General features: G+C 56.3%; 1 protein-coding gene across 5 annotated transcripts; it reads right to left on the minus strand.

Moving 5' to 3' along the window:
* Positions 1-93: 93 nt before the first annotated feature.
* Positions 94-25,480, minus strand: PODN (podocan). Of its 5 annotated transcripts, XM_037827200.1 has the most exons (13): positions 25,338-25,464; positions 22,667-22,794; positions 17,459-17,766; positions 16,068-16,161; positions 14,575-14,639; positions 12,739-12,848; positions 11,376-11,532; positions 10,928-11,043; positions 9,689-10,346; positions 9,472-9,564; positions 6,443-6,591; positions 3,807-4,014; positions 94-460 (listed from the first exon to the last, which is right to left on the minus strand). In XM_037827200.1, the coding sequence occupies exons 3-12, from the start codon at positions 17,759-17,761 to the stop codon at positions 3,834-3,836; spliced, it is 1,926 nt and encodes a 641-aa protein (XP_037683128.1). In that variant the 5' UTR covers positions 17,762-17,766; positions 22,667-22,794; positions 25,338-25,464; the 3' UTR covers positions 94-460; positions 3,807-3,833. The 5 variants fall into 5 exon arrangements, with proteins under 5 accessions (XP_037683128.1, XP_037683127.1, XP_037683131.1 ...); XM_037827199.1 differs by lacking the exon at positions 22,667-22,794 and having other exon boundaries at positions 25,338-25,479; XM_037827202.1 differs by lacking the exons at positions 94-460; positions 22,667-22,794 and adding an exon at positions 478-629 and having other exon boundaries at positions 25,338-25,480.
* Positions 25,481-26,044: the final 564 nt, after the last annotated feature.

The raw sequence follows: 26,044 nt of genomic DNA on the forward strand, positions 1-26,044 counted from the left end.
CCCTGCCAAGATTCCTGCTGATCCAGACAGGGTGCTGAGGTGCTCGTATCCTACCCACCCCTAAAGCCACACAGACACGGCCACAGCTGCCAGGACAGGGATAATGCTTTTATATTAGATTTTCTGTAACAAGAAAAATCAACTTTGAGATTTTTATCATTTTTTTTTCTTTAAAAAGAATAAAAATTAAAAGGCACCCAGAACTCTCCCGCAGTCCCAAAGAATGAAACAGGGCCCCCTGGGCTGCAGCTGGGCCCCTCCTGCCTCTCTATGGCCCCACAGCCTCTGCTGCCTCCTCGCTGCACCCAGAGGTTCTCCAGCTGGTCTCCATGGGGCTTGCCCACCGGGGTGCCGGGGGCCCTGCCAGGATGTGGCCGGGGTGGGGCTCTCAGCGGAGTGGCTGCCCCAGCTGCTGAAAGGGGCAGGGCAGGAGGGGCCAGGGCAGCAGTCCTGAAGGTTCCTGTCCACAAAGGGAGGGAAAGGAACAAAAGCCAGCTTTTGTGAGTTCCAGAGGGTGGCAGGCACCTGGCAGCAAAGCGCACAGAGATCACCTTGTGTCTTCTCCAGGGGATGGACGGACAGACAGGGCAGATGGTGAACTGCTCTGGACAGTTCTGGCTGGTTAAGAGCTGTTGGTGAGATAGGCCATGTGGGGTTGTTTGCACGTGACTGTGCGTGTGTGTGCATGTAGGTACATGTCTATGTGTGTGTGTGCATGCATGTGTGTGTGTGTGTACATGTCCACGGGGGAGCAAGTAGTGCCTGTGTGTGTCAGACCCTTCCCCCAAGTCTGCATGACTCAGAGGGTATGACAGCTGTGGTGGGTGTGGGTGAGAGTGTGACCATTTGGAGGACGATGTGCAGCTGGCTGTGGCTGTGTGGCCATGCTGTATGTGTGTGTGGTGGGGATGTCTGCACGTGGGGTACACAGCAGGAAGGGGTGGGACTGTGCGTTCAGCCTGTGTCCGTGTGGGACGCTCCATGGGGGCAGTGCTGGGTGTGGCTGATGGGGCCTGTGATGAGGGTGACAGAAGGGAGGGCTCACGGGGCAGAGCCTGGGGCTGCAGATAAGAGTCCAGCAGTCCACTGTCCTGCAGAACATGGAGGAGGGTCAGAGGCCAGGCCAGGGCAGATCCACCAGCCACAACTGGCATGGGGGAGGTAGATGACAGCACAGGGGGGGCTCTGCTGGAGGGGACTCTGGAAAGAGAGGCTACTGTGGCGGGGATGGGGGAGTTGCCCCTGGGCGCTCAGAACCAGTGGGGCCACCCACGGGGATGTGCTTGTGGGCAGACGCAGGGGGCCTTTGGGTGCTAGAGACAGGCCCTCTGCTCCTGAGGCCTCAGCATCCAGCCCACGGGCCACTCCCTGGGGCCTCAGGGCTCCCTCTGCTCAACTGATTGTCCAGAGGGGGCAAATCATCCTCCATCCATGACCCTGCAGCCACTTCGTGAGGGCTGTAGCATCCTCACCAAATGGCCAGTCACTTCTGTCCCTGACCCCTGGCTCTGCCTGAGGACAAGGCCTCAGGAAAAGGGGGCTCCACCTGCAGGACCCCCACCCCAGGGCCCCAGGAGGGAGAGGGCGGTTACTCCCCGGTGCTGCCTCTGGGCCTGCTCCTCCAGCTCAGACAACCACCCCCAGGCACTCCATTCTCTGTCATCAGCTTGGACTCCTCTCCCCAACTTCCTCTGTCATCCACCCAAGGGGGACCTCAGCAGCCACCTCAGGCTCCTCTCTGCCCCTCCGCAATTCCACATCCTAACAGCCCTGTGAGCACCCAGCATAGCACACATGGAAGTCCTAACCTCTGATACACCCTCTGACAACACCCTCCTCTCCTCCTGGCTGCTCACCCCATTCTCCAACAGCCCCCTCCCGTGCCCCCGCCGCCATCCCCCTGCTGTGCGCGCCTCCTACCCGACTCGGCCTGACTCCCAGGAGCCCTGACTTACTTCATTCTCTCGCCAAGACACTTGACCTCCCTGCTCATTGTCCTCCTGCCCCATACACCTGGCCAAAGCCCAGCCACGGATGGAGCCAGCTGCACCGTTTCACACCACCCTGGTCTGCTGAGCGCCTCCTGCTGAAGGCATCGGGCTGACGCACTTTCACGTCCAGCCACCGGGCCACTCACCCGCCTGTGACTGCAGCCAGCCCTCGGTCCTCGGCCACAGTGGATGCATGGACCCTCCTGCCAAAGCCAGTCCCACCTACTGTTTCCACAGGGATCTCGCACTCACACTCAGTTCTCCCTCTTATATCTTAAACTCCTCCCTCCCTGCCAGACCCTCCCCATGAGCATTCAAACCAGACCAAGTCCTTAAAAAGGGCATAAAATAAAATGAGTATCTCCTGAATGTCACACTCCCTTCTCACTACCACCCTCACTCCCATCTCTTCACAGCCAAACTTCTTGCAGGAGTTGTCTCCAGTTCGTGGATGTACTTCCTTTCCAGCCACTGTCTCCAGCTCCATCATCCCCCTGAAGCCACCCCCTACAAAGCTACAGATGAGCTCCCTGTGGATAAAGCCATTGGGCCCTTGGCAGTGCTCAGCTCCCTCAGCCTCTCAGCACAACTGATGTGTGTGATTTCCCCACTTCTGGGGAAGTGAGTGCATACGAGGGCTTGTATATGATGCACAGGCATGCACATGTGCATGGCTCACATGAATGCACAAACGTGTGCAAGAATGTGCATGTTCTGTACATGAGTGTCAGAGGGTGCATATGTGTGTCATATGCATTCAGGTAAGGGTCTCTGCATGTGCACAAATGTGCATGTGTTCATGTACTTGCATGTATGTGCACACATATGTGCATGTGTCTATGCCATGGTGTGCACGCACGTGTACTTGTAAGAGTCTTGTGTACATGGATGTGCATGTATGAATTGCTTGTGTGTGTACAGATTTGTGTGCAAATGTGTGCATGTTCTGTACATATGGGTGTGTTGTGGAATGCATGCACATTTATGTATTCTGTGTGCACATTGTATGGAGGGCATGTTCTACACACATGTCCATGCATCCTCTAGCCCTTTTGTGTAAGCATGAATGTGTACAAATACATGTATGTATTCATGTGCATGTGCACATGTGTTGGTGCTTTGTTTCATAAATGTGTAAATACTCCCTGCCCTCAGCTGGCTGGTTTTTGCCACCTCCTTTCCTAGCTCTCCCATCTCCCTCCCCTCTGCAGGCTTCCCTCCCACCGGCCCCACCTTTCTCACTCAATCACCCTGGGCACCCTGTGCAGCCTGCTGCAGCTCCAGAGACTGTTTCAAGGCTGACCATGCCTGGATCCCCACTCCAGCCCAGACTTCCCTCCTGAGCCCCAGACCCATATATCCAACCACCCCTGAAAAGCTCCACACAATGCACTCAGCCCCCACCAAACCTGTTCTTCCTCTCAGTACCAACATGCAGCCGGAGTTCCAAGCTAAACACCTGGACCTTGTCCTGTCCCTCACCCCTGTCCAGCAGCACTACTCTGGCCTCTGGAATCTGCCTGCAGGCCCCGTTCAGGCCCATCTGGTTGTCTCTATTCTCACTACCCAGTCCCCATCATCTCCCTAAAAACCTCCTGATGGGCCCCCATGTCCATCCTCTGCACCACCACCCCAGCACTCACCATCCTCAATTACAATCTCCCAGCACATACCAAGTGCTCTCGTAGGTTTGCAGAATGAATGGAGGAAGTAGGGAAAGAGGGAGAGGAGTGGACAGAACAGCCCCAGAATGGGGTCAGGGACAGGAAAATGCGGCGAGGAGTGGTGAGTGCTGACTCCGTACAGATCACCTACCTGAATCAGATCCGTTTCACCTTGTTGCTATCTCGCTTCCTCTTCTTCCTCGTCTTCCTCTTCCTCCTCTTCCTCTTCCTCCTCCACATGGCCACGGTTCTTGGAAGCGCCTCCAAACTCAAAGTTGCCTTCAATGTCCAACACCTGCAGGTGCTTCAGCCTCCGGAAGGCGCTGTCCATCACAGAGCCCACGGCCAGCTTGTTAAACCTGTGTGGACCACCCACAGGGTGGGTCAATGCCGGGAGCCCCTACCCACTGCAGAAGGTAAAGGGAGGGGCAGGCATGGTGCATCACAGAAAGGACAAGCAGTGTAGCCTAGCAACAGCTGGGATGCAGGGGAGACCCTGGGCCAGCCCCACCCGTCTCAGTTTCCCCATCTGGAGAGTGAGTGAAGCCTCCCTCTGTTTTCTGGATTGAATTGTGCCCCCCAAAAAGATATGTTCAAGTCCTAACCTCCAGTCCTGTGAATGTGAACATATTTGTAAATAGGATCTTTGAAGATGTTATTAGTTAAGATAAGGCCAAACTGACTGCAGAAGTCAGTTTGGCGGTTCCTCAGAAAACTAAATATTGAGTTACCGTTCAACCCAGCAATTCCACTATTCGGTATATACCCAGATCTGAAAGCAGGGGCATGAACAGACATTTGCACACTGATGTTCATAGTGGCACTGTTCACAACTGCCAAAGATGGAAACAATCCAAGTGCCCTTCAACAGATGCGTGCATAAACAAAGTGTGGCATATACACAGGATGGAATACTATGCAGCAGTAAGAGGGAATCAGGTCTTGAAGCACGTGACAACATGGATGAGCCTTGAAGACATAATGCTGAGTGAAATAAGCCAGACACAAAAGGAGAGATAATATATGATTTCACTAATATGAACTAGAATACGTAAACTCAAAGTCTTAAAATGTAGACTATAGGGGACATAGAGATGGACAGAGGCTAGAGAAGGGGAGTGGTTACCTAATGTGTATAAAATTGTTAATGAGGTTGAACTTAAATGTTTGGGAATGGATAGAGGTGATGGTAGCTCATTATTGGGTTTATAAGTAACAGTGCCGTATTGTGGGTGAATTTGATCTAAAGGGGTTGTTCAAAGTCATGTGTCACCGATTAACACTACAAATATAAATAAGTTCTTGCATGAACTACTACAGACGTTACAAATGTATGACACTTGTACAAAGAGTTAATAATAGAGTGGTACATGGAAAAAATTACCTATTGCAAGCTATGGACTATATTTAACTGTAATTCCTTAATATTCTTTCATCAACAGTAACAGGTGTACCACACCAATACTAGGGGTCAATAATGGGGGGAATAAGGGATATGGGGTGTTTAGGGCTTTCCTATTTTGTGTGTCTGTTATTTATCTCTTTGGAGCAATGAAAGTTGTCTAAAATTGAGTGCGGTGATTGCACAACTAAGGAATGATACTGTGAGACTGTATACTTTGGATGAAATATATCTCAATAAAATCTGCAGATTAAAAGAAAAGATAAAATCAAACTGGATTAAGACAGGCCCTAATCCCATGTGATTAGTGTCCTCATAATCAGAGGAAACGAGGACACAGTAAGTAGAAGACAGATAGACAGAGACAGACAGACAGTCACATAGTCACGTGCCTTTGGCAGAGACTGAGTTTTGATGCCACACACCGGAACCCTACAGACTTCAACTGAAGCACGGCCTGCCAACACCTTGATTTCAGACTTCTAGCAGCCAGAACCATGAGACAATAAATTTCTGTTGTTTGCAGCCCTGGCAAACAGAGACACTCTGCATGTGCCCTCACTATAACTGGGGAGTAGGGGACCTGGGGCCTCTTCTCTGCCCACCCTCTGGCACTAACCCAGTATCCTCTGGGTCACCTCAGTGCCTGGTGCAGATGAGGCCAGGGCTGTGCCAGGCTGGCGACACACTCTGGTGCAGCAAGGCTGAGGCTGCAGCTGTGATCTCAGGCCTCCTCCACTCTCTGGGCCTCTGCTCCCCTGCAGGTCACACCCTCAGTGCACATGCTGCTGCTTCCCTCCGTTCTGTCTCTATTTCCCCTTTTCTCTGGTTTAGGGTGGGGGGTGTTGGGGGGACCCACCCTGGCCCTGCTGCACAGATGCTCCTTGGGGAGGCTGGGTCCCCGAATCATTCTGAACTCCCATCCCCAGAGCCCAGTGTAGGGGTGTCCTCAGCCAGTGAGGACCAGGACGTTTGCCACCCTGGGTCTGAGATGCAGGCCTGGCCTTGCTGGCCGTGGACACTAGCACTCACTGTGCTCTCAGGGCCCAGCCTTCCCAGGGCGGGGAAAGGCTCTTCCGGATCCCTTCCTGCCACAGTTACATAAGTAACACCCACGTGCACACTTTTTAAAGTTTGCAAAGCCCTTCCACAAACTTTTGAGGGTGTGTGGCCCGCAGTGACCCTGGAGCAGCCAGGATTTGTCCCCAGCCTTGAGAGCTGAGGAAATGGAGGCTCAGAGAGGTTCTGTGACATACCCAGGGACACACAGCCAGTCCGCAGTGGAACCAAGCTTCCAACCAAGCTGCTCCCATGTGCCTCGACTGTCCCACTGGAGCCACGGCCCATCCCAGAGGGGATGAGCAAGGCAACAGGGCACCTCCTACCTGAGAAAGATGCCCTTGAGGTTGGGTGTGGCGGCAAAGGCATTGGCGGGCACCGTGCTAATCTTGTTGTTCTGCAGGTACAGGTACTCGAGCGACTCGGGGAGCCCCTCAGGGATCTCTGTGAGCTGATTCTCAGCAACGTCCAGCAGCTGCAGGGGTGACCAGGGCAGTCAGGGACTCCAATCTGGGCACAGCCCTCCACAGCACGCAAAGCTCCCACTGACCACTGGCCCATCTAAGGCTCATGGTAACTCTTTGGGGTGGGATCTGTAACTCTTCCATTTTTCCATATGGGGAAACAAAGGTTCAGAGAGGTTAAACAATTTGTCCAAGGTCACAGAGCCCATGTGCCTAAATCCAAACCCTTGTTCTAATTGATGTACATCCCTCCCAGCCTCTCCTGCCTTCCTGCATGAATTCACAGCAAAGGTATCTGGGTGCCACAGTTCTGCCTTCATCGTACACCTGTCACCACATCAGACTACGGACTCCAGACAGGCAGAGGCCAGAGATCCTCCAGCCTTTGAATCTCACCCCTCTGGCCTGGATGAGGGTGAAGGGTGGGGGTCACATGGGTGGGGCTGCTCATCCCAGGGCAGGGCAGGGCACAGACTGGTGATGGGCTGGACAGCAAGGGTGTGAGACCTGCAGTGACCCAGGAGTGGCAGCCAGGACCCAGGTTCGTCAGCCCCAGGGCCACCACATACCTAGAGCCCTGGAGCCTGAAGCGAGTTCTCCAGGCGGCAGAACAAACCCTGAGGTAGGCAGGAGACCTAGATGGTGCACCAGGCTCTGTTGCCAAACTCACGGCTGCCCCCCCACCCCCTGCCCCTCAACAACGCTGGGCAGCCACAGGGCAGAACACTGTGATCTCTCCACCCCCTTTCTCACCCTGGCAGGCTGGGATTCAGGGTCAGGAAACTGGGGGGTGGTATCAGGATACAAGGGGCACTCAAGCTCAAGGGGAGCTCAAGGTATGCAAGCCTCCCTGTCCTGTCCCCCTACACAGCAGGGTCCCTGCTTCCCACTGTGTTCCCCCAGCACTCAGTGCTCTCCAGACACTTCTGCTATAGCACGTTCTCATTCATTCCCAGGTGCAGGGGCCACTGAATCCACCGGGACAGTGACTCTGCCCTCGGAAAGCCAGTCTGGTGGGAGAGATGGACACAAACTCTGAGAATGACAGCCCTGTGGAACTGGGCTGTGATGAGGGAGCCTGGAGGGGGGGCCCAACCCAGCCTTGGGAGGGGGCCGGGAAAGCATCCCAGGGGAGGAGAGACCCAAATAAAAAGCAGCCAGCACAGATGGGGGTTGTGCTAGGGAGGGGGGTTCTGAAGCACAGGGAACTGTAGAAATATCCAGCAGTATGAGGAAGCATCCTCACCCAGACACCCCATTCCTGACCGAACTCACCCAGACCCAAGGGGCATCTAACCTGACCACCGTTGGCAAATGGGAGGGAGGTTCTTCCCAGAGGAGGTGGCACTTAAGCTGAGTTCTTGTCAGCTCCAGAAGGACAGTGACCCTCCATCTATCTTACTCCCCACTGGGTGCCCCGTTTGAAAGCTGTGTCTGCCACATGGTGTGGGCTTGGTGCAAGTAGAGGGGCCCATCTGAGCCAAGCTGGTGCATGTGGTAAACATAAGGGAAGCTGGCAAGGATTTGAAGGGCAGTGGGGAGCCATGGGAAGGGTCTTTGCAGGAGCCTGAGATGGGCATGTGCTTTTCAAGACACCCTCTGATTGCACATGAATAAACTACCCAGGCAAGAAATGGGGGTGGCTTGGCCTGGGGTAGGGGCAGTGGGGATGGAGGGAAGCAGACAGATAGAGATTGGTGACAGGAGAATTGGCAGGGTTTGGTAACGGGGGGCGGGGGGGGGATTACTGGTGCAGTTCCTACGTTCCTTGAGGGCACAATCACTCACCTTGTCGTCCCCATCACTGAGTTAGAAAAGGCAGCAGGAGGAGCAGGTATGGAGGAGGCAACAATGGGGGTTGAAGTTGAGTAGGGGTTTCCAAGAGAGTGGTTGGATACTGGTGTCTGGCACTCAGCAGGGAGGTCTGGGTGAGGAGAGATCCCAGCTAACTCTACCCTCTGGGCCCCTCCGACATCCTGATCCTGACAGCTCTGGGCCTGCATCTGCTCATTCAGTCAGCTCTGGGACCAGTCCCCAAGCATTTAAGGCAAGTCCACCACGTGGAGGGCTTTAGCTACAACCTGCTAAAATCCCTGCCTGGGAGGGGCAGGCTTCAAACAAATCTACAACAACAGAATGCCTGGAAGGGGTGAGGCTCATGAAGAAAAGCAAAGCAGACGAAGGTGGTGGGGCAGTGAAGGAAGGCCTCCCCGGGCAGTGACAGTGAGTAGGGAGGAGCTAGCCCTGAGGCCATGTGAGGGAAGAGGGTAGAGGCAAATACGCCCTGGGGCCTCTTCCCATCTGTCTGGTCTGGTCTGGAAGGGCTGGGCACTGGCGTTGCTAGGGGTGGCACAGAGGGGGCTGTGGCAGGGTGCTGGGCTGGGGAGGGTCCCGGCAGCTCCAGTCTCTGATCTGGCAGTCCCGTGGCCCTCCCTCCCAAGTTTCTCTGGTGAATATCCCTTTTGGCTCACACTGACTTGAGTTTGGTGGTTTCACTTGTAATCCATTCAGGCTCGAGTCACATGCCCAGACAGCCCTGGCCTCTCTAACCAGCCCCAGAACCAGAATACCTGGAATAGAATCCCCTGGCCCTAGCCCTTTGCAGACTGGTGAGGTCACCCCTGTGGCACTGCCATCCCCCTGCCCCACCCGCACCCCCATCTTACTCCCACAAAGCCTAGGCTTCTGCAAGCACCTGCTCCTGCAATTGCAGGTGAGTGAGCTTGACTCCTATGCCACCTGAACGGCCCCCCAGTAATCCTGAACCACGGGCCCCGCCACCTCTCCGCTTCCCCCGGCAGCCCTCCTCAAGCCTATACCTTCGGGTAGTGAGCTCAGCCTAGCAGTATTCTGCCCATGGCCCTGTCCTGCCAGGCCCTTCACCCCTTTACCTGTGGCAAGCTGGACTGACCCTGACATGCCAGCCACAACCCCAGCATGGTCCAGCCTCTCTTACCCTGAGGCCCCAGGCTCCCAGCTGGTACCTGCAGGTGAATGAGCTCGGCCTGAACCGCCCTCCTGGCCCAGTCCTCCTGCCCCACCCCTACCACGTCCCAGCGCATGGGTGGGCTCAGGGCAACCAAGCCCAGTCCCACCCTCCCTCCATACCTGCAGGCGGGGGAGGTCTGCCCAGGCCCGGCGGCCCAGGGCTTTGCTGCGCAACCGGTTGCCGGTGAGGTAGAGCTCCCGCAGCTGGGCCATGCCAGCCAGCGCTCCGCGGGCCAGGGCGGCCAGCTCATTGCGCTTGACCTTCAGCACGTGCACATTGCGGGGCAGGCCCGGCGGCAGCGTGTGCAGCCGGTTGCCGGACACGTCTAGCGAGCGCAGCAGGCGCAGCTTGCGGAAGGCGTCGCGGTGCACCTGCGGGCTGGTGATGCGGTTGTAGCTGAGATTGAGCTCCTCCAGGAAGTAGGTGGTGGCGAAGTCGTCGCGGCCGATGCCCGAGATCTGGTTGTGCAGGATCATGAGGGTGCGCACGCGACGGGGCAGGCCGCTGGGCACGCGCTCCAGTGCATTGTTGTACAGGTGCACCGTGTGCAGCCGCTTGAGGCCCTGGAAGGCCAGCGGGTGGATGCCGCGCGCCCGCAGCCGGTTGCTGTGCAGCAGCAGGTACTCGAGGCTGCGGATGGGCGTTAGCACGTCCGCGTCCACCCTGCGGATGGCGTTCTTCTCCAAGTGCAGCAGCACCAAGCTGCGCGGCAGCCCCGCTGGGACGCGCGACAGGTTGTTGCTGGACAGATCCAGGTACTCCAGGCTGGACAGCTTCCTGGGGGAGGGAGGAAATTAGGACAGCTTGCAGGAGCCCACGCTGCACCTCTGTTTGCACCATCATCCCCAAGGGAGGTCGCAGGGGAACTGCCTCTAACTCATCGCAGCTCTGCCACTCACTGCCTGGGTGTCCTCTTGGAGCCTCTCTCTGGGTTGACTCAATGGTATATTGGTGTAGGAAGGATCTAGCACAGTTTCTGGCACATGGTTAGTTTGAAGACTGATTGTTTAACTAGGCCTTCTGTGGCTACCCTGGGCCCTAAAATAATCAAAATACAGCTGCCTTCAACAAGTATGCTTGAGTTTGTATGTCATACTAAGAAGCCAGTCTCTGCAAATGCTTCTTTGCCTCGGGGGAAGCCTGGCAGGACTTAACCTGTATACTTCGCTTGTCTTGGGGGCGGAAACACCAACAGAAGCACAATCTGGAAGTTTCTTCTCTGGGGGAAACCCTCCAGAGGCAGGTGGGTGAGGGCCATGCATGAAAAGGGCCTGGCTGGGGTCAGGGAAGGGTGGGCCCTGGGAGGAGCTGCCCAGGACGCTGCAGTCACGCTGAGGGTCTGGGGGAGGAGGGCTCACCAGAAGGTCTCATTGTCCAGCCCCCCATCGGTTAGATAGTTGTTCTGCAGGTACAGCTCACGCAGGTTGCTCAGCTCACTGAAGGCACCTGGTGGGATCTTCTCCAGCTTGTTGTTCTGGGGGGGGGGGAGCATAAGGGAGCACTGAGGGCAAGGGCAAGCCTTGGATAAGGAGTGGAGAGGGGTCTGGAGGAACCACGGGGAGGACCCAGGCCTGGAGCATTTCAGGGGCAGCCTTGATGGTTCCCCACCACAACTTGCACCCAAGGCCAGGTGTCCAGGCTTCTGCTGGGTTCTCTGAGGTGGCCTCTGTGCTCTCCGGCATGTGCCTACAGCCCCACAGCCTCACGGTGCTCTTGTGGGCCTGGGCTCTCCTTGCTGCAGATGCTGCACTCATGCCCTGGCTGTGGGGCCCGCTCTGCCCCGTCCCTGCCCTCTCCCCTCCTCACCTTGAGGTGCAGCTTGTAGAGGGCGGGGGGCAGGTGCTTGGGCACGTGGCGCAAGAAATTGCTGGACAGGATGAGGATCTCGACGTTGCTGGAGCCGTTGAACATGTTGTCGGGAAGGCCGGCATCTGCCAGCTTGTTGTTGTGGAGGTACACGGACCTGGAGGGGGGGCACGGGGCCTCATCCCACCTGTGCTCCCCTTGACTCCCTCTGGCGCCTGTACTAGCTCCACATCCACACCCTGGCTGGGTCTGAGCCCGTCCAGGCCCAAAGGGGTAGAGTTAGAAGAGCCTACACAGCCCAGGAGACCAAGACCTTGAAGTGACCCTTCCCAGGGGCTAGAAAAGGAGGGAAATCCCTCACCCAGCAAGTTAGTGGCAGCAACAGGCTTCAAGCTCAGCTTTCCTGACCCCAGTGCATGCTCCTCCACACCCTTCAAGGTTCTCAGTTGCCTCTGACCATTCCAGTCTGGATTTCTTGTCTCCATCTCAGCTGCAACCCTGCCTGTCACCCCACACAGCCTGGGACTTCCTGAAGACAGGGCCTATCTCTGCCTGCCTCTGTGTCCCCAGTGCCCAGCACGAGGCCTGTGCCACAGGGGGTGACCTCTCATTGACTAAAAAAATATATAGTGAGTGCCACTGTGTGCCAGGACTGTTCTAGACTCTGAAGATAAAGCAGTGGACACACCAAGACCTCTGGGCTCATGGAGCTGACACACTAGAAGGGGAGAAGACAAGGAACAAGCTAAACACATGTAACACATAGCTTAGTCCTGCCATGTGGTCCCCTAGGGCCTCAGCCTTCTCATCTGTGGAGTGGGGACATGCACAGCAACCCTGGCTTTTCAGGGGGATGGGGAGAATTGAGTGAGATGGCAGATTTGGGGACGGATGTGGCACCAGGGTTGTCCAAGCCAACTTCCTTTCTGGAGAGAGGCTGGGCCTCAATCTCCCCACCTAGCACTGCCCTGCCCCGCTCACATACCTGTGCTAGAGGGGAGCCCACCCCTCCCAAGATAGCCTTTGTGTGAAGGAATAGTTCTGCCTGTTGGGAGATGCTTCGTTTCTCCAGGGCCGGGAAAGGAGGGGAACCCCTCACCCAGCTCCCCACAATTCCTGCAGGAATTGTGCTGTCCTTCCCTCCTGGGCTGATCCCTCTTCACCTTTAGGTCTCAGCTCAGGCACCACCCACCTCCTCTGGAAGCCTTCATAGTCTATGCCCCTCCAGCCCCTGGCCTGGGGCATCGTCCCCCCACTGCACAGCAAGCCCCTGCTCCAAGGGCCTCTGTGCCTAACACGGTGTGGGGCAGCCTCTCCTCCCTTCCCCAGCCAGAGCCGGGGGCCACCCCCTCTGACCTCTGACCTCAAGTTTGGCTTCTGGCCAAAGGTGAGCCCATAGATCTTGGTGAGATAGTTGGCTGCAAAATCCACGCTGATCAGGGTGTTGGGCAGGAATCGGGGTGCCAAGGTCAGCTGGAAAGGAAAGCATCGGGGCAGAAAGATGAATGGAGGGGCAGGGGCCAGTTCTGGGCCCCGCTGACTGCCTGGTGCTCACCTGAGCCCCTTCAGTGGGTCTCCTCCCTGCAACCAGGGCCATGTTTCTAAAACAGAAACCTGCCCCACTCCTCAATAAAACAAAAACAAAACCTCCAACAGCTCCCCACGACATCCAAAGCTCCCCGTGGCCTGCCCTTGCCAGTCCTCCTGGTCTTTGCTCACTGTTCCCCTACGCTGACCCTTGTGTCTGCAGCGAGCCATCCAAACCTCCCCAAACGCAGCCCCGTGTCCACTGCACTCATCCGGCAGTCCCTGAGTGCAACCGCAGCACGCCGGGCATGGCCCCAGGCCCTGGACCTGTCCCAGGGGCCAAGGCCAAGGCGTTCATGCTCCACAGAGCCTCCGTCTTAATAGAGAAGGCAATACACACACCAGGGGGAAAAGTGTCTGATAGTGACAGCTGCTGTGCCAGGAATCGAAACACACTGAGGGCAGAGAGTGACGGTGGCACCAGAAATGCCAGCAGAGAGAAGATCTGAGGCAGCAGGAGCAGGGAGGCTGAGCCCTGTGTGGGGACAAGTCCCCTGCACTAGGGCGGCTGACAGAGGGAGAGGGATGGAGTGGGCGAGATGAGATCCAGGGGGCAGGCGAGGTCACTGGGAGGAGTGGCGATTTTATTCCAAGCGGAAGGGGAAGCCACTGCAGGGCTCGAAGCCATGGGACGGGGCAGAGGGTGTGGAAGGGCAGCACGGGTTGTTGTTGCTGATTTTTTTTTAAAGCAGTTTTATTGAAACATATTCACATACCATACAGTCCATCCAGTGTACATCAATTGCTTTTAGTATAATCACAGAGTTGGAGAATGGGTTTTAAAGGTCACTCCAGCTGCTCTGAGGAGAATGGGGAGGCAAAAGAGGCGGCAGGGGTGTCCAGGTGAGGGACGGTGGAGAGAAGGGGACTTGATGGGACTGGGTGGGCGTGAGGGAGAGCACAGCTTCCGGGAGCACTTCTAGATTTTTGGCTTGGACTAATGGTGCTGTAGGCAGTTGGACGCTCTTTAGGTAAATGTAAGATTAGGCTTGGGGGCCGTGGGCAGGAATTGGTACTTCTACTTGGGGTGAGAGATATGCTTTAGACATCTTGGGAAATGTCAGGTAGACAGGTAGATCCTTGAGCCGCAAGTCCCTAGGAATGGAAAGATCTGGAGATTTGGATGTGGCTGTGATATAGGGATGGGAGTTAAGCCCAGGGAGTGGACGGGTCAACTCAGGTGAGTTCAGAGAGAGAAGGGGCCAGGACAGAACCCTGGGGGGCTGTCAACTATTTTGAAGTTGTGTGCCTTTGTGCCTTTACTCATGCTGGCCCCACTACTGCAGTGCCTTCTTCTTTTGGGGACCCCTGGCTGAAATACTATTACCGTTCATGTCTGCTCAAATGTCATCTCCTCCAGGAAGCCCTCCAAGCTCTTCCTCCCTTTCATTATCTGACTGTCTTCATTACCTGACCACACTTCATCCTGGGATACTGGTGTGGGGTCTGTGTCTGTCATGTCCCCCCCTACCCCAAAAAGGGCAAAGTCTGAGGAGCACTGGGGACCCAGCAGCCAGCCCAGAAGAGGTCCTGGTGAAAGTTCAATGAACTCAGTCCAAGACAGCACCAAGGGGACAGGGCAGCACACCCCACCCTGCCCTGGGCCCCTCACCTTGTTATTGGCCAGGTACAGGTAATTGAGGTTGGTCAGGTGCTCAAATGCCTCCTCCGGGAGCCCTTCAAAGGACAGGCATCGGTCAGAGCCCTGGATGAAGGAGATGCTACAGGGGAGCAGGCTGAGCACTGACCTGCTCTCCCCCACGTCCACCCCCTGAGGCAGGTTCAGCTGATTCCTTTCCAATCAGTCCCAATAGGCCTGCATGGCCCCATTTTCTTTCCCTTGCTCAAATGGGCCTAAGCTCAAGGGTGGAGGTAGTGTTTGCTGAGCAACTGACTGATCCCTTCACCCTCTGGGGGCAGCCTTGAATGGGAACCATCCTATGAGGTCAGGCCACAGGGCAAAGGACCCAGCCTGACCCTTCCCTGCCAGGAAGAAGTACTCCCCTCCCAGAGCATCAGAGCCTCACTTCATACCCGGCCCCATTGGGAGAGGGCGGGTGGGGTGTGCAAGCTGGGAATGGTTCGTTGCAAGGCAGGGCTGCTGCCCCTGGCTGCCCCCATTCCGCCACCTGGCACACCCTGTCCTATCCAGCAGATGTAGCATCAGCACTCAGCTGTCACTGGGAGCTGGGCCAAGCTGGCCCTTCTCCAGCCCTGAGGTGGCCTCTGACACTTGGTTCTGGCCTCCAAGACCCTTAGCTGCTGGGACTCACCCAAGTATCTGCTGGGAGGGAACAATTATATAAACTGTGGAGCATCCTCTCCATGGAACACCCTGCTGCTGCGTAAAATGATGGTTACTGAGCATTTTTAGCAATGTGAGAAATGCTACTGGGGTCATTGCCAAGTGAAATGAAGCAGGTTATCATATGTATAGTATGAGTCCAGCTACATATTTAGAAACTCAAAGGAAAAGACTGGATTGGATTACAATGCTGGTTGCACCACTGTATAAACGTAGTAAAACTCCTCAAATCGTACCTTTAAATTGGGTAAATTTTATGGCATATAAATTATACCTGAATAAAGCTCTTTGAAAAAAGAAGGAAAGAAATATACCAAAATGTCAGTAATTAATTCCAAGTGGTAGATTTGAGTGTTTTCTCTTTCATTTTCTTGTCCATGTTTTAAATTTTTTATAATAATGATATGCTATTTTTGTCATCAGAAAAAATTAACTTTTTAAAATTCAGAGAGTTTGCAAGTCTTTGATTCTAAAGGCTTTCATTGAGTTGAAGATTCTGACAAAGATCCTGGAATCTAAGACTTGAAGCCTCTCTCCTGACCTGGCTCCCCAAGTCTCAGGCTGGTGGGGGAAGCAGAAGCAGAAACACCCAAGGGCGGCTTTTTGGGCACCACATGGAGCCCCTTGCTCCCTGCAGAGCCAACCCTCACCTGGCCCCACTCACAGCCCAGCCTAGGCCCTGCTCTTCTCCACACCCCAGAATCCGCAGGGCCAACCTGCCCCCATGGGGACCAGCCCCACTCAGGCCCCTGAGCCCCTTGCCTGGTGTCCCCGGGCCCAGGCTCTGGGAGACCCCTCACCTCGGGAAGTCAGCCGGTTGTTCTGGAGGTTCAGTGTCTCCAGCCGATGCAGCCGAGAGAGCTCCTCAGGGTAGATCTTCTCCAGCTGGTTGTTCTGGCGGGGGCAAGGGGTGGCGAGAAGGCAGCACCTTGCACAGGGCTCCTGCCCCACTCGAAGCCTGTCCCCGCCTTAGGCTGAAGTCTTGGGACCCCGTCCCTCTGTTGGGCACCTCCCTTGGGATCCTCCCCATGGCAGAGAGACCCTCTGGGTCAGGCTCAAATCTGGGCACTGGGGACTCAGCAGAGACCACAACAGATGGGGAGCCCCATCTTCAGGTGCCCACGCACAGCTGCCCCGGGGCAGTCCGGAGCTGTGTGCCCAGAGCCGATCCTCTGTCTCCCTCCTGACCGGCTCCCTGCTGGGTTCCCACCTGATGACCTGCGTCCTCAGCCCCTTCTCCCCATCCCCAAGCCAGAAACCACTCTGGTTCCCTCCCGTGGCCCTGCTGCCCCCCACTCCCCTTGGAAACCTCTAAAGCCTGGGTCGGCACCTCCTCCTCCAGCAGGCTGGATCAGGGGCCTGTGCTGGGCCCACAGCACCATGCCTTCCGGGTCACTGCTTCCTGTTTGGGTCTCTGCCTCCCACAGACTGTGAGTGCCTCAAGGGCAGGTCATGTCCCACTGCACCCCTAGTAACCCACATGGGGCCAGAGGCATCCAGCAGGTACCCAGGAATATGGTATGAATGAAGGAGTGAGTAAATGAAACAATAAACGTTGCCCTCAATTGTCCCTTTCCCTCATCGCTACCCTGGACTTGGGCTTCCACCCCCGCCAGCCCAGACCCACCAGGGGTGACAGTGGGCGGGTTACCGTCCCTCACCAGGCCTGACTCTCCCCTGGAAATTGGCCTTAACCACGCCCCCCTCTCCCCCAGGGATGCCCCAGTGCCCTGCAGTCCCCGTCTGGAAGGCCACTCCTCCCTTCCTGGGGTACCGGATGCCAGCCTGGGCTCAAGGCCTGTGGAAAGCCCCAGGTCCCCAGCCAAGAAGAACACTCCATTCCCTGATCTTCCAGAGTCTCAGAGTAGCCGAGGCTGCTTTGCTCAGCCTGGAAGGGGGTCTGAAGTGCCCCGACTCTATTCAGAGGGTCAGCTGCTGGGCAGTTTGGTGGCCATTTTCAGCCCAGACTCCTCCGTGTGCTCCGAGGAGGAGGATGCCACATGGGGGACGTGGGAGGTTAGGGCTCCATGTGTCTGACCTGCCCTAGCACCCTATATCTGGGAAGTGGGGAGCCAGGAGTGTTGGGGTTCCAGGTGAGCAGGGCATTGGGAGCATTGGGGTTCTGGGACGGGACCCAAGAGAGGGGGGCTTGGGCAGCCCCTGGTGAGCGGTGGTGCAGCGCCGGCCTCACCTGCAGGGACAGGTGGTTGGTGTGCTCAGGCAGGTCCCCCGGGAACTCACGCAGGTCGATGCCACCACAGTCCACGACACCCTCCTGGGAGCAGGCACAGTCACGGGGGCAGTCAATTGGGGCTGGGCCGGGCATTGGCTCCTCGGGGCTCAGGACCAGCACCGGCCCCTCCCCAAACTCGTTCTCTTCGGGGCTCAGGCTGGGGGCACCAGCTCGGCCGAAAGCGGAGGCCCTCGCTGCAAGCACACGTCCCAGCTGCTGGGGCAAGAGCAGCAGGAGCAGCAGCACCCTGCTCTGGGCCATGGTGCCTGCAGGGGGGCAAGTTCAGACTCACCTGGGTGCCAGGGCAGACTTACCTGGCAGGTGCAGTAGGCACAGGGGCGAGGGCTCACGGAAGTCATAATGCAGCCTTTCTGAGCACAAGACAGGGCCCAGATAGTGGTCTCGCCCTCCCCACCCCACCCCCATCAGGGCTGCCCTCTGGCAGGGGTTGGTGGGGAGGAGAGGGTGATGAGACCAAGCCCTGTCCTTTGGCAGGTCTGCAAAACCTTCCCCAACCCTCACCAGGCCTAGTCCCAAGGAATCTGTACCCCCATTTCAAAGAAGGGGCGGCTGAGGCCCAGGAAGAGCTGTCACTTGCAGGACCTGGCCCGGGCTTTGCTGAGCTCTCGCTGCCCTGGAGCAGACAGTGCTGGGAGGCCCTTTCCCTCCGCCAGCTGCCACAGGCCATGGCAGGGCCAGGAGTTGGACCAGGTTGCCGGAGGCTCCCAGCACCAGCAGCGTTTGTCTCAGCTCTTCAGCTTGCCATTCTAGGATCTCCAGGACCTGGTCCTTTTCTTGTTTCCAACTCCCTCACCCCCACCCCCTGCCCCCAAGTTATACAGGTCTGTTTAGTAGTTCCTCCTTCTAGGCCTTTGCACATGCTGTTCCTTCTACCTGAATGCCCTTCCCCTTTCATGTGTACCCGGTGACGACTCCTCTTCCAAGAAGGAACTCCACTGTTGCTTGCCCGGAGAAGACTCTGAGATGCCCCCAGGCAGTCCAGCTTTGAATAAACGGCTCCCCTAGCAGGAGTTAGGCCGCGCTGTGAATACATGGATGCTTCTTTCTCCTACACAGGGCTGTGAGCAACTGTGTCTGGCCATTGACCCAGACCAGAGCTGGGCACAGAAGAGCCATCAGTGAACAGAGCTGCTGCTGCCCCCTGCCCTCCCAAGTCCCATTCCTCATGTTTACACCCTCAGCTGCCGCACCAGGGCATGTGCTCACATGACCGCTCCCCAGCATGGTCCCCTACTGCAGCAGGGAGGGAGGTGCCGGGATGGTCCCAGGCCCACTGAGGAAGATGCTGGGGCGAGGGGTGCCATGGTCCCAGCAGCCCCATGGGTCCGTGGAATTCTCTTTACAGGGAATCACTTAAAGAGCATCTCTGGGGAAAATGCCCATGATAAGTGGTGACAGGCAGTAGTTCAGGTACATCAACTCTGGAGTCCCAGAGACCCAAGTTCAAGCCCCACCTCCACCACTTGCTGACTCTGACCATGCTGGGCCTCAGTTTCCCCATCTGTACAATGCAGATAATAAGTCTAACCTCACAGCTGCTGTGAGAGTCAGCAAGGTAACAGACACAAAGCCCCTGGAACTACTGACACTCCTGTAGCGATTACAGGTGTTAACACGCTGGGTTAAGAAAGAAGCAGGCACAGTGGCAAGTGTCCAGGCCTGGGGCACCCACTCCACTGAGTGGCCGAGAGCATGTGGCTGGGCCTCTCTCCCCCACATTCGATTGGGGACCACAACTCACAGAGCAGTTAGAAGACCTGCGAGATGCTGGGCCTGTGACAGTCTGGTAACATGGGAGTGTGATGGTAATGCTAGTGTCTGGTTACGAAAGTAGGCTCTGGGGGAATGGTGGCTCCCCCAAAATATAAGTCCACATGGAACCTGTAAATGTGGCCTTATTCGGAAAAAGGCCTTTGCAGATAGATGTACAGTTATCTCTTCCACATTGTGACTTTCCCCATTATGGTTTCGATATATCACAGGTTGGCATAAGAAGACAAGTGGGAATTTTTTTTGGAGTTTTGTGGACACCACAGACGACATACACAGGCCAGAAATGTGCAGGATAGTTATAAAAAAGGCATTCCAGTAGACTCTGGCATCATACAAGAAAGGCTAAGTCCTTATATGATTCCTCAAAGGAAATGAAGGTGAAGGGTCTACCCCTACAGATTTTCAGGCCAGCAAAGGCAGGTTTGAAATTTTAAGAAAAAAAAAAAAAAGTTTAGCCTACATAATATAAAAGTAATGGGAGAGTCAGCATCTGCTGATCAAGAGGCAACTAGGGAGCCTCCTAAAAACCTGGGAAAAAAAATGTATGCAGATTTTTGAGATCATAGGGACACCATGCCCCTAATCCCTGTGATGTGGAAGGGATAACTATAATTAAATTAAGAATCTTGACGTGGGTCCTAAGTCTAATAAGTGGCCTTACAAGAAAAGAGAAGGGGAGAAGACATACAGAGGAGCAGTTTAGGTGAAGATGGCAGCCAAGGCTGGAGTGATGTGTCTACAAGCCAAGGAATGCCAAGAATTGTCAGGAGCCACAGAAGCTAGCAGGGAAGCATGGGACAGATTGTCCCCCAGAGCCTACAGGAGGAACCAAATTGCTGACACCTTCTCAACTTCTGGCTCCCAAACTGTGGGAGAATAAATTTCTGTTGTTTTAAACTACCCAGTTTGTGGTAATTTGTTACCACAGCCCTGGGAAACTGTGTAACCCCCCTAAATCCCAGCTTCCTCACCCACCCATGGCGATGACAGAACCATCCTCACAGGGAGCTGTGAAGAGTCAGTGGGATGCATGTCCCTGCATACAGTAAGTGCTCAATAAATGTTAGCTCTTCCTATCACTAATCACTGGATATATGGAAGCTGTCTACATCCTGACCACACCACTGTCTGTTCCACAATTCCCTGCTTCCTCCCCTCCCTCTTCTAGATCTTGCTACACTTTTGATCCCACCCAGTCCCACCTCCCCCGAGAAGATTTTGCAGGGACTCTACCTTCCCACGGATTCCTGCAGCCCTTGTGGCAGTATCTTAGATACCACTCTGTCTCACTCATTAGCTCAGCCAACCTTTCGAAGTGAGGCCCCATGCTGGGCACAGGGGATGCAGGAGAGGTGGATAAGGTCCCAGACCCCAGTGGACACCAAGACTGGGTGAGCACCAAGGCTCCCAGAACTGTAAAAGGGGCCCCGGGGAACATGAGGCTCCAGAGGGAAAAGATTTGAGGAGAGAGAAGAGGGCAGCAGCCTAAAACCACAAGGCCCAAGCAGACTGGGGCCCCTGGCCACTGACCTGGCAGAGAACGAGGAGCCCAGCATGCACACAGCTCCTGGGTTCCCAGGGTCAGGCAGCAGCCACGAGTGGTGCACGCCCACCCAACCACACCCCTGCTGACCAAAATGGGCAACTGATCCTCAGCCAGTCTACAGACCACCACTTGAACAGAACATATAAAACCCACCCCACTAGCTCTCTGGCCTTTCTGCAGCTGGAACCACAGCATCAGACCACAACAACCCTCAGCCTCCTCCCTGCCCACCTGACCCCATCTGCAGACCATCTGGGAGAGGGGGGTGCTGGCATTGACCCAGGGCCTAAATCCAATCAGAGCAGGAGGCCACGGAGACCCAGGGGAAGGAGCTTGTGCACTCACTGGACAGGCTCTTTTTCCTCCCTCACCCTCAGCTTTGTGTCTGTAAAAATATTTAATTTATCTCATTTACTAAATAATAACATTATGAACCATATTGAAAATATTATCATCACCATTTTAGAGATCAGGAAACTGAGGCCCAATGGGATCAGCCAATATAACACAGGTGGTGAGTGGCCAACCCGAGCTCCCACCCCAGGTCTTATGCACAATGTCACGCTGCCCTTCCCTGGGCCAAGCCTGACAGAAGGCTCAGACATGGCTACTGCGCAGAAGAAACTCACAGCCTCGAGCTGCACTGTCCAACACATGTGGCTAGGGACGCTTACTTGAAATGTGACCAGTTCACACAGACGCGCTGTTAGTGTAAACCGTTAAGTGTACACGAATTTCAAAGACTTGGTACAAAATAGAAGAAAGAAAAAGATCTCATTCATATTATTCATATCTCATAAGATATCACTAATTTTATATTAATTACATAAGAGTATTTGGGATATATTGGGTCAAGTAAGATAAATTATTAAAATTGACTTCACCTGTTTCACTTTACTCTTAATGTGGCTTCTAGAAAATTTTACATATGCAGCTTACATTTGTGGCTCACACCCTCTCTCCATTGGGCAGCACTGGCCTAGGGCATCGTGTGTGAGCTGAATAATCTCAGCGTGATCTGAGGGGTGACGGTGGAAGTTTGGCTCTAACCTTGCCTGCTCGATGCCTGATCTAACCACGAAGGATGAATATCAGGCGAAAGGGAAAGGGAAAGGGTGATAGAAGCAGTGGGGGGGCAGCCTGTGCAAAGGCCTGGGGGCAAGAGAGCCCATGCTGTGAACTCTCCTGAGCTCACTGGAGGGTGTGGTCGGGGTTGGGGACTGGAAGTGATGGAAGTGGGCAGGGGCCACAAGTCCAGGCCCAGAAGAGGCCTGAAGGCCAGGTTAGGGAGCGTGACCTTTATCTTAGGCAAGATGAGACGCCATTGAAGAGCAGGCGTGTGACACAGGTTGATGCCACGTGGAGGCTGGACCAGTGGGGAGCACTCAGAGGCTGTGGCATGGTGCATGCAGAAGATAACAGACTGGTCTGTGTACAGAGGGAGGAGCTGTTCTGCAGGAATGGACAGGAGGAGCTGGATTCAAGGAAGAGACAGAAAGAAGAGACAGAGCTTGGGGAGTGGTGGCCCAGTGCCATCTCTCCCTCCCCAGCTTGGTCAGCCGCTCTTGGGATTTTGGGATCCTGGGCAGTGCCAACCCCATACCTGGTTTGCTTTATGACCTTGGTCACATCGCTGACCCATCTGAGCCTCAATTTTCCTACCTGTTCTCCAAAGAGTGTTGGGCAAGACAAGTTCCTAAGTCCCCTTCTATGTGCCCAGCCCTATGGGAGGTGTGTGGAGAACAGAGGAGGGAGCAGGACCCTCGTCTCCAGGAGCCTCAAGTCCCCCTGGAGAGGAAAACACAAACCCGCAGAACAGCAAGTACCAGGCAAGAGGGGCCAGCTTCGTCTGCAGCGAGTCTTCTGCACGTGACGTGCTTTAGAGAAAGAAGGAATGGGTTCCAATTCTGCCTCTGTGAGCCGAATGAGTCACTTCACTTTGAGCCTCAGTTTCCTAGTTTAGGAAATGGACATGGGAGTTAGCTCATGAGAATTAAAGGAAATGATTTTGATGATGTGCCCAGCCCGAGGCTAGCACCAGGCAGGTACAACACACATGGGTTACTGTTGCTGAGGAAGTGGAGGCCTGGGACCTGCTACCTGTCCCCCAGGAAACAAAACCTTGAGGCCCAGAAGGGCTTGAGTGGGAGATTAAAGCAGAACTGAAACAGGAAGAAAGGGGAAGAAGACCCAAATTAGGACACAAATCCTCGGTCCCCAACACTTTGTCCTCCTCCATATATTGCAGAGGGACTCAAATTTAACATCTGCTCTATGCTGGGCCCCAAACAGCTGCATCTGGTTGACCCAGCAGGCATCCCAAGACTAAGAGTTAGTCTCTCTGTTTTGCAGATGTGGAAACTCAGGCACAAAGGGGCTCCCGTTGCTGCCACCCCCTGCCAACTCCTACTCCTCTTCAAAGCCCTGCACAAATGTCCCTCTCCAGGAAGCCTCTCCTGCCTCCTTGGCTGGGTTAGGGGTTCTTTGGTGCTCCCACAGCACCCCTAGCCCCCTTCATGTCGTCATCCTGCAAGGCTCAGCTGAGCCTTCCCTGACTCCCCAGGCCATGTAGCAGGTGCTCAGGAAATGTTTGCTGAATGATTGAGTTTGTGAAAGCCTGAGCTGGAAAAATTCTACATTATCTGGTTCAACTCCCTCGGTTCACAAATGAGTATATTAAAGGTAAGGCCAGAACTAGAATGTGAGTCTTCTGACTCCTGCCCGGATCCTTGAGCAGTCCCTGAAGGCTGAGTACGTGTTCACCAAGGAGACAGGGGAGGGAGGGCACTCCAGGCAGAGAGAATGGCATGAGCAAGGCACAGTGGTGGTGACGGTGGTGGTGGTGGTGGTGATGGTTTAGGGAAGGGCAAACAGTTCTGGAGAAGGGAGAACCAGGTTGCCAAGGGCACTGGCCACTATGCTAAGGTGCCAGTGATAGTCATCCAGGTTCCAAGGCCAAGCTTTGCAGGCCCAAAGGTGCCACTTAGCCACCCTTCAGTCACTCCCCTACCCAAGAAGAAGACAGAAGCCACAGAGCATGCTTCCACAAGACCTCATGAAAACCGTCATGTGAATCTGACACTTCTCCACTTGTACTCCACTGGGCCCTGAACCCTAAGAGTGGATGTTAAGGGGGTAGGCTAGGGGAAGAACCCCCAGACCAGTCACTGCTCTGTCCCAGGACAGCCCACAGGCTCTAGGTAATCTACCTTAGATCATCTGAGTAATCTACCCCGGGGTCTGGTTGGTCCCCTCCTGCCTCACCATGACCTTGGCATGGCCTTCCCCGTGTGCAAGGGAGGGGTGGAGGATGTGACCACCCAGGGGCTCTCCCAGATCACACCTGCTGTGCCTCTTGATGGAGGCGACACCTACAGCCAAGGCAAACCGCAGCTTCACCTTCCCGGAGTCGTAGGACAGACGCTCAGGTTGCAAGGGCCTCCAGAGGTCCGTAATGCACCCCAAGTGCTGGGCGCGCACCCTTCTGCGCCTCCGGGACAGGGGCCGTCCGCGCTGCATGCACCCAGGCCAGGGCACTCCGCTTTGCTGCTGAGCCTGCTCCTCTCTGGAAATTCAGGCTGCAGCTGCCTCCCACCCCTGGCCCCAGCCCAGGAGGCCGCCAGGAGCCCGCCGCCGCCGCCGCCACCGCCTCTTCCACCTGACCGCGCATCAGGTATTCCCAAAGCCACAATCGTTCCCCGCGCCAGAACCTGGGACGCTCGCTGCATTAGCGCGAGGGCGCACGCCTAACTCCGCGCACTCCGAGGCCCCCCTCAACCCCCGCTCCCTTCTTTGCACAGTCGTCCCAGCTGGGAGGCAGCCGCGTAGACAGACAGAACGACACACCAGGCCGCCAGCGGAGAGCTTCGGCTCAGCGAGTGCGCGGCACTGGGCTAGGGCGCGACAGTGATCCGGGAGCGAAGCCTGAGCGCAGGTCCCGGCGGCTGACGCTCGAGCTCAGCTTCACCTGCCCGCACACCCTGAGGGCAGATCTCTGCCCCACTCTGGGCCTCCTGCGTTTCTCCGTCAATGAAGAGGTGGAAGGCTGGACTCCCTAGAGCCCCCGACGAGTTGACGTAGAAAGACGCGAGGATGTTTTACGCCAGGGCCCTAAATACAAGGGTCCAGGCCCCTCCCCAGTTCCACCTGCCCCCCACATTCCCTGATGCCCCGCCCGCGTCCTTCCACTCCCCCCCTCGTTCACCCTCAGATTCTTTCCAGATGTGTGGAGCGGGAGGGGCCCGGGAGCTGGGACCAGCCTCTGGCCAGAAAGGAGAAAAGGCCCCTGCCTGGGTGCCGCTCGCACAGGGGTCGCACCCGGGAGGAGGGGCTCCCCAGCCGTGTCCTCGGTTCAGGGGTCTGAGGGAGGGGGCAAGACGCGGCAGCCCCGCCCCGGGCAGCTGTCGAGGCCCTCCGGGGAAGATGAGGAAGTCCGAGTCCGCCCTCCAGGCTCGGCCCCCAGCCCCCCGACCCACCCGGGCCGCCCGCGCCGGGTACCTGCTGCGCCCCGGCGCCGCGCCGGCCAAACGCGCTCCCACGAATCTCGGCTGCGCTCCGCGGGCGCGGGCTCCTTCCATTCAAGTCGGGCCGTGAGCTCCGCGACGCAAGTTTTGTTGTGGGTTTTTCTCCTCCCCGCCTCTCCCTCGTCCCCCCTCCACACCCCTCCCTCCCGCGCCCGCGTGCATCTGCTGGACGCCGGCCTCCTCCGGCCACAGGCGGAGGGTCCCCACAGGCGCGGGGTGGGGAGGGCCTGCCCGCCTCCCTGCTCTGGGCTTGGCCGGGCCCCACTTCCCGAGGAGGCAGAACCGCCGCACCGACCCCTCTGCGCCCTGGCGGGCGCGGCGCACCACGCCTCCACCTCGGGGAAGGCGGGGTGTCTAGCCCGCAGAGCTTCCTAGTTCCCAGCCTTCCGCAGAGGAACTGGACCCCCTTTAGGCACCTGGAAGGACGGCCGGGGAGAGGGCCCCTTCGACCCACTGCCGAGGAGCCCAGTTTCTTCCTCGTGACAGGGTTTTTGTAACCGCTCCAGCCACGAGTACCTTTGGGTTCACTCTCCCACCCAAGGGTCCTGGGCCATGGCTCACTGGGCCGTCAGCCAAGACCCTGCTGGGCCCATTCCGGGAAAAGTCTCTCAACCCCTCCCCCCACGTTGGCCCCGGGCCCACAGCCTGGTGAACCTTGAAGGACTGTAAATTGGGCTGGAA

Source organism: Choloepus didactylus, chromosome 2 (genome assembly GCF_015220235.1).
Source record: "Choloepus didactylus isolate mChoDid1 chromosome 2, mChoDid1.pri, whole genome shotgun sequence".
Classification (NCBI taxonomy): Eukaryota; Metazoa; Chordata; class Mammalia; order Pilosa; family Megalonychidae; genus Choloepus; species Choloepus didactylus.

What these genes read in the sequence shown, in the direction of transcription:
- PODN (XM_037827199.1), bottom strand. Translation starts at nt 17,761, where the DNA reads ATGGCCCAGAGCAGGGTGCTGCTGCTCCTGCTGCTCTTGCCCCAGCAG. An exon ending in TGTACCTGGCCAATAACAAG is followed by an intron (nt 12,849 to 14,574) that starts GTGAGGGGCCCA and finishes TTTCCTTTCCAG; the next exon opens with CTGACCTTGGCACCCCGATT. An exon ending in CTCAAGGGCATCTTTCTCAG is followed by an intron (nt 4,015 to 6,442) that starts GTAGGAGGTGCC and finishes TGGTCCACACAG; the next exon opens with GTTTAACAAGCTGGCCGTGG.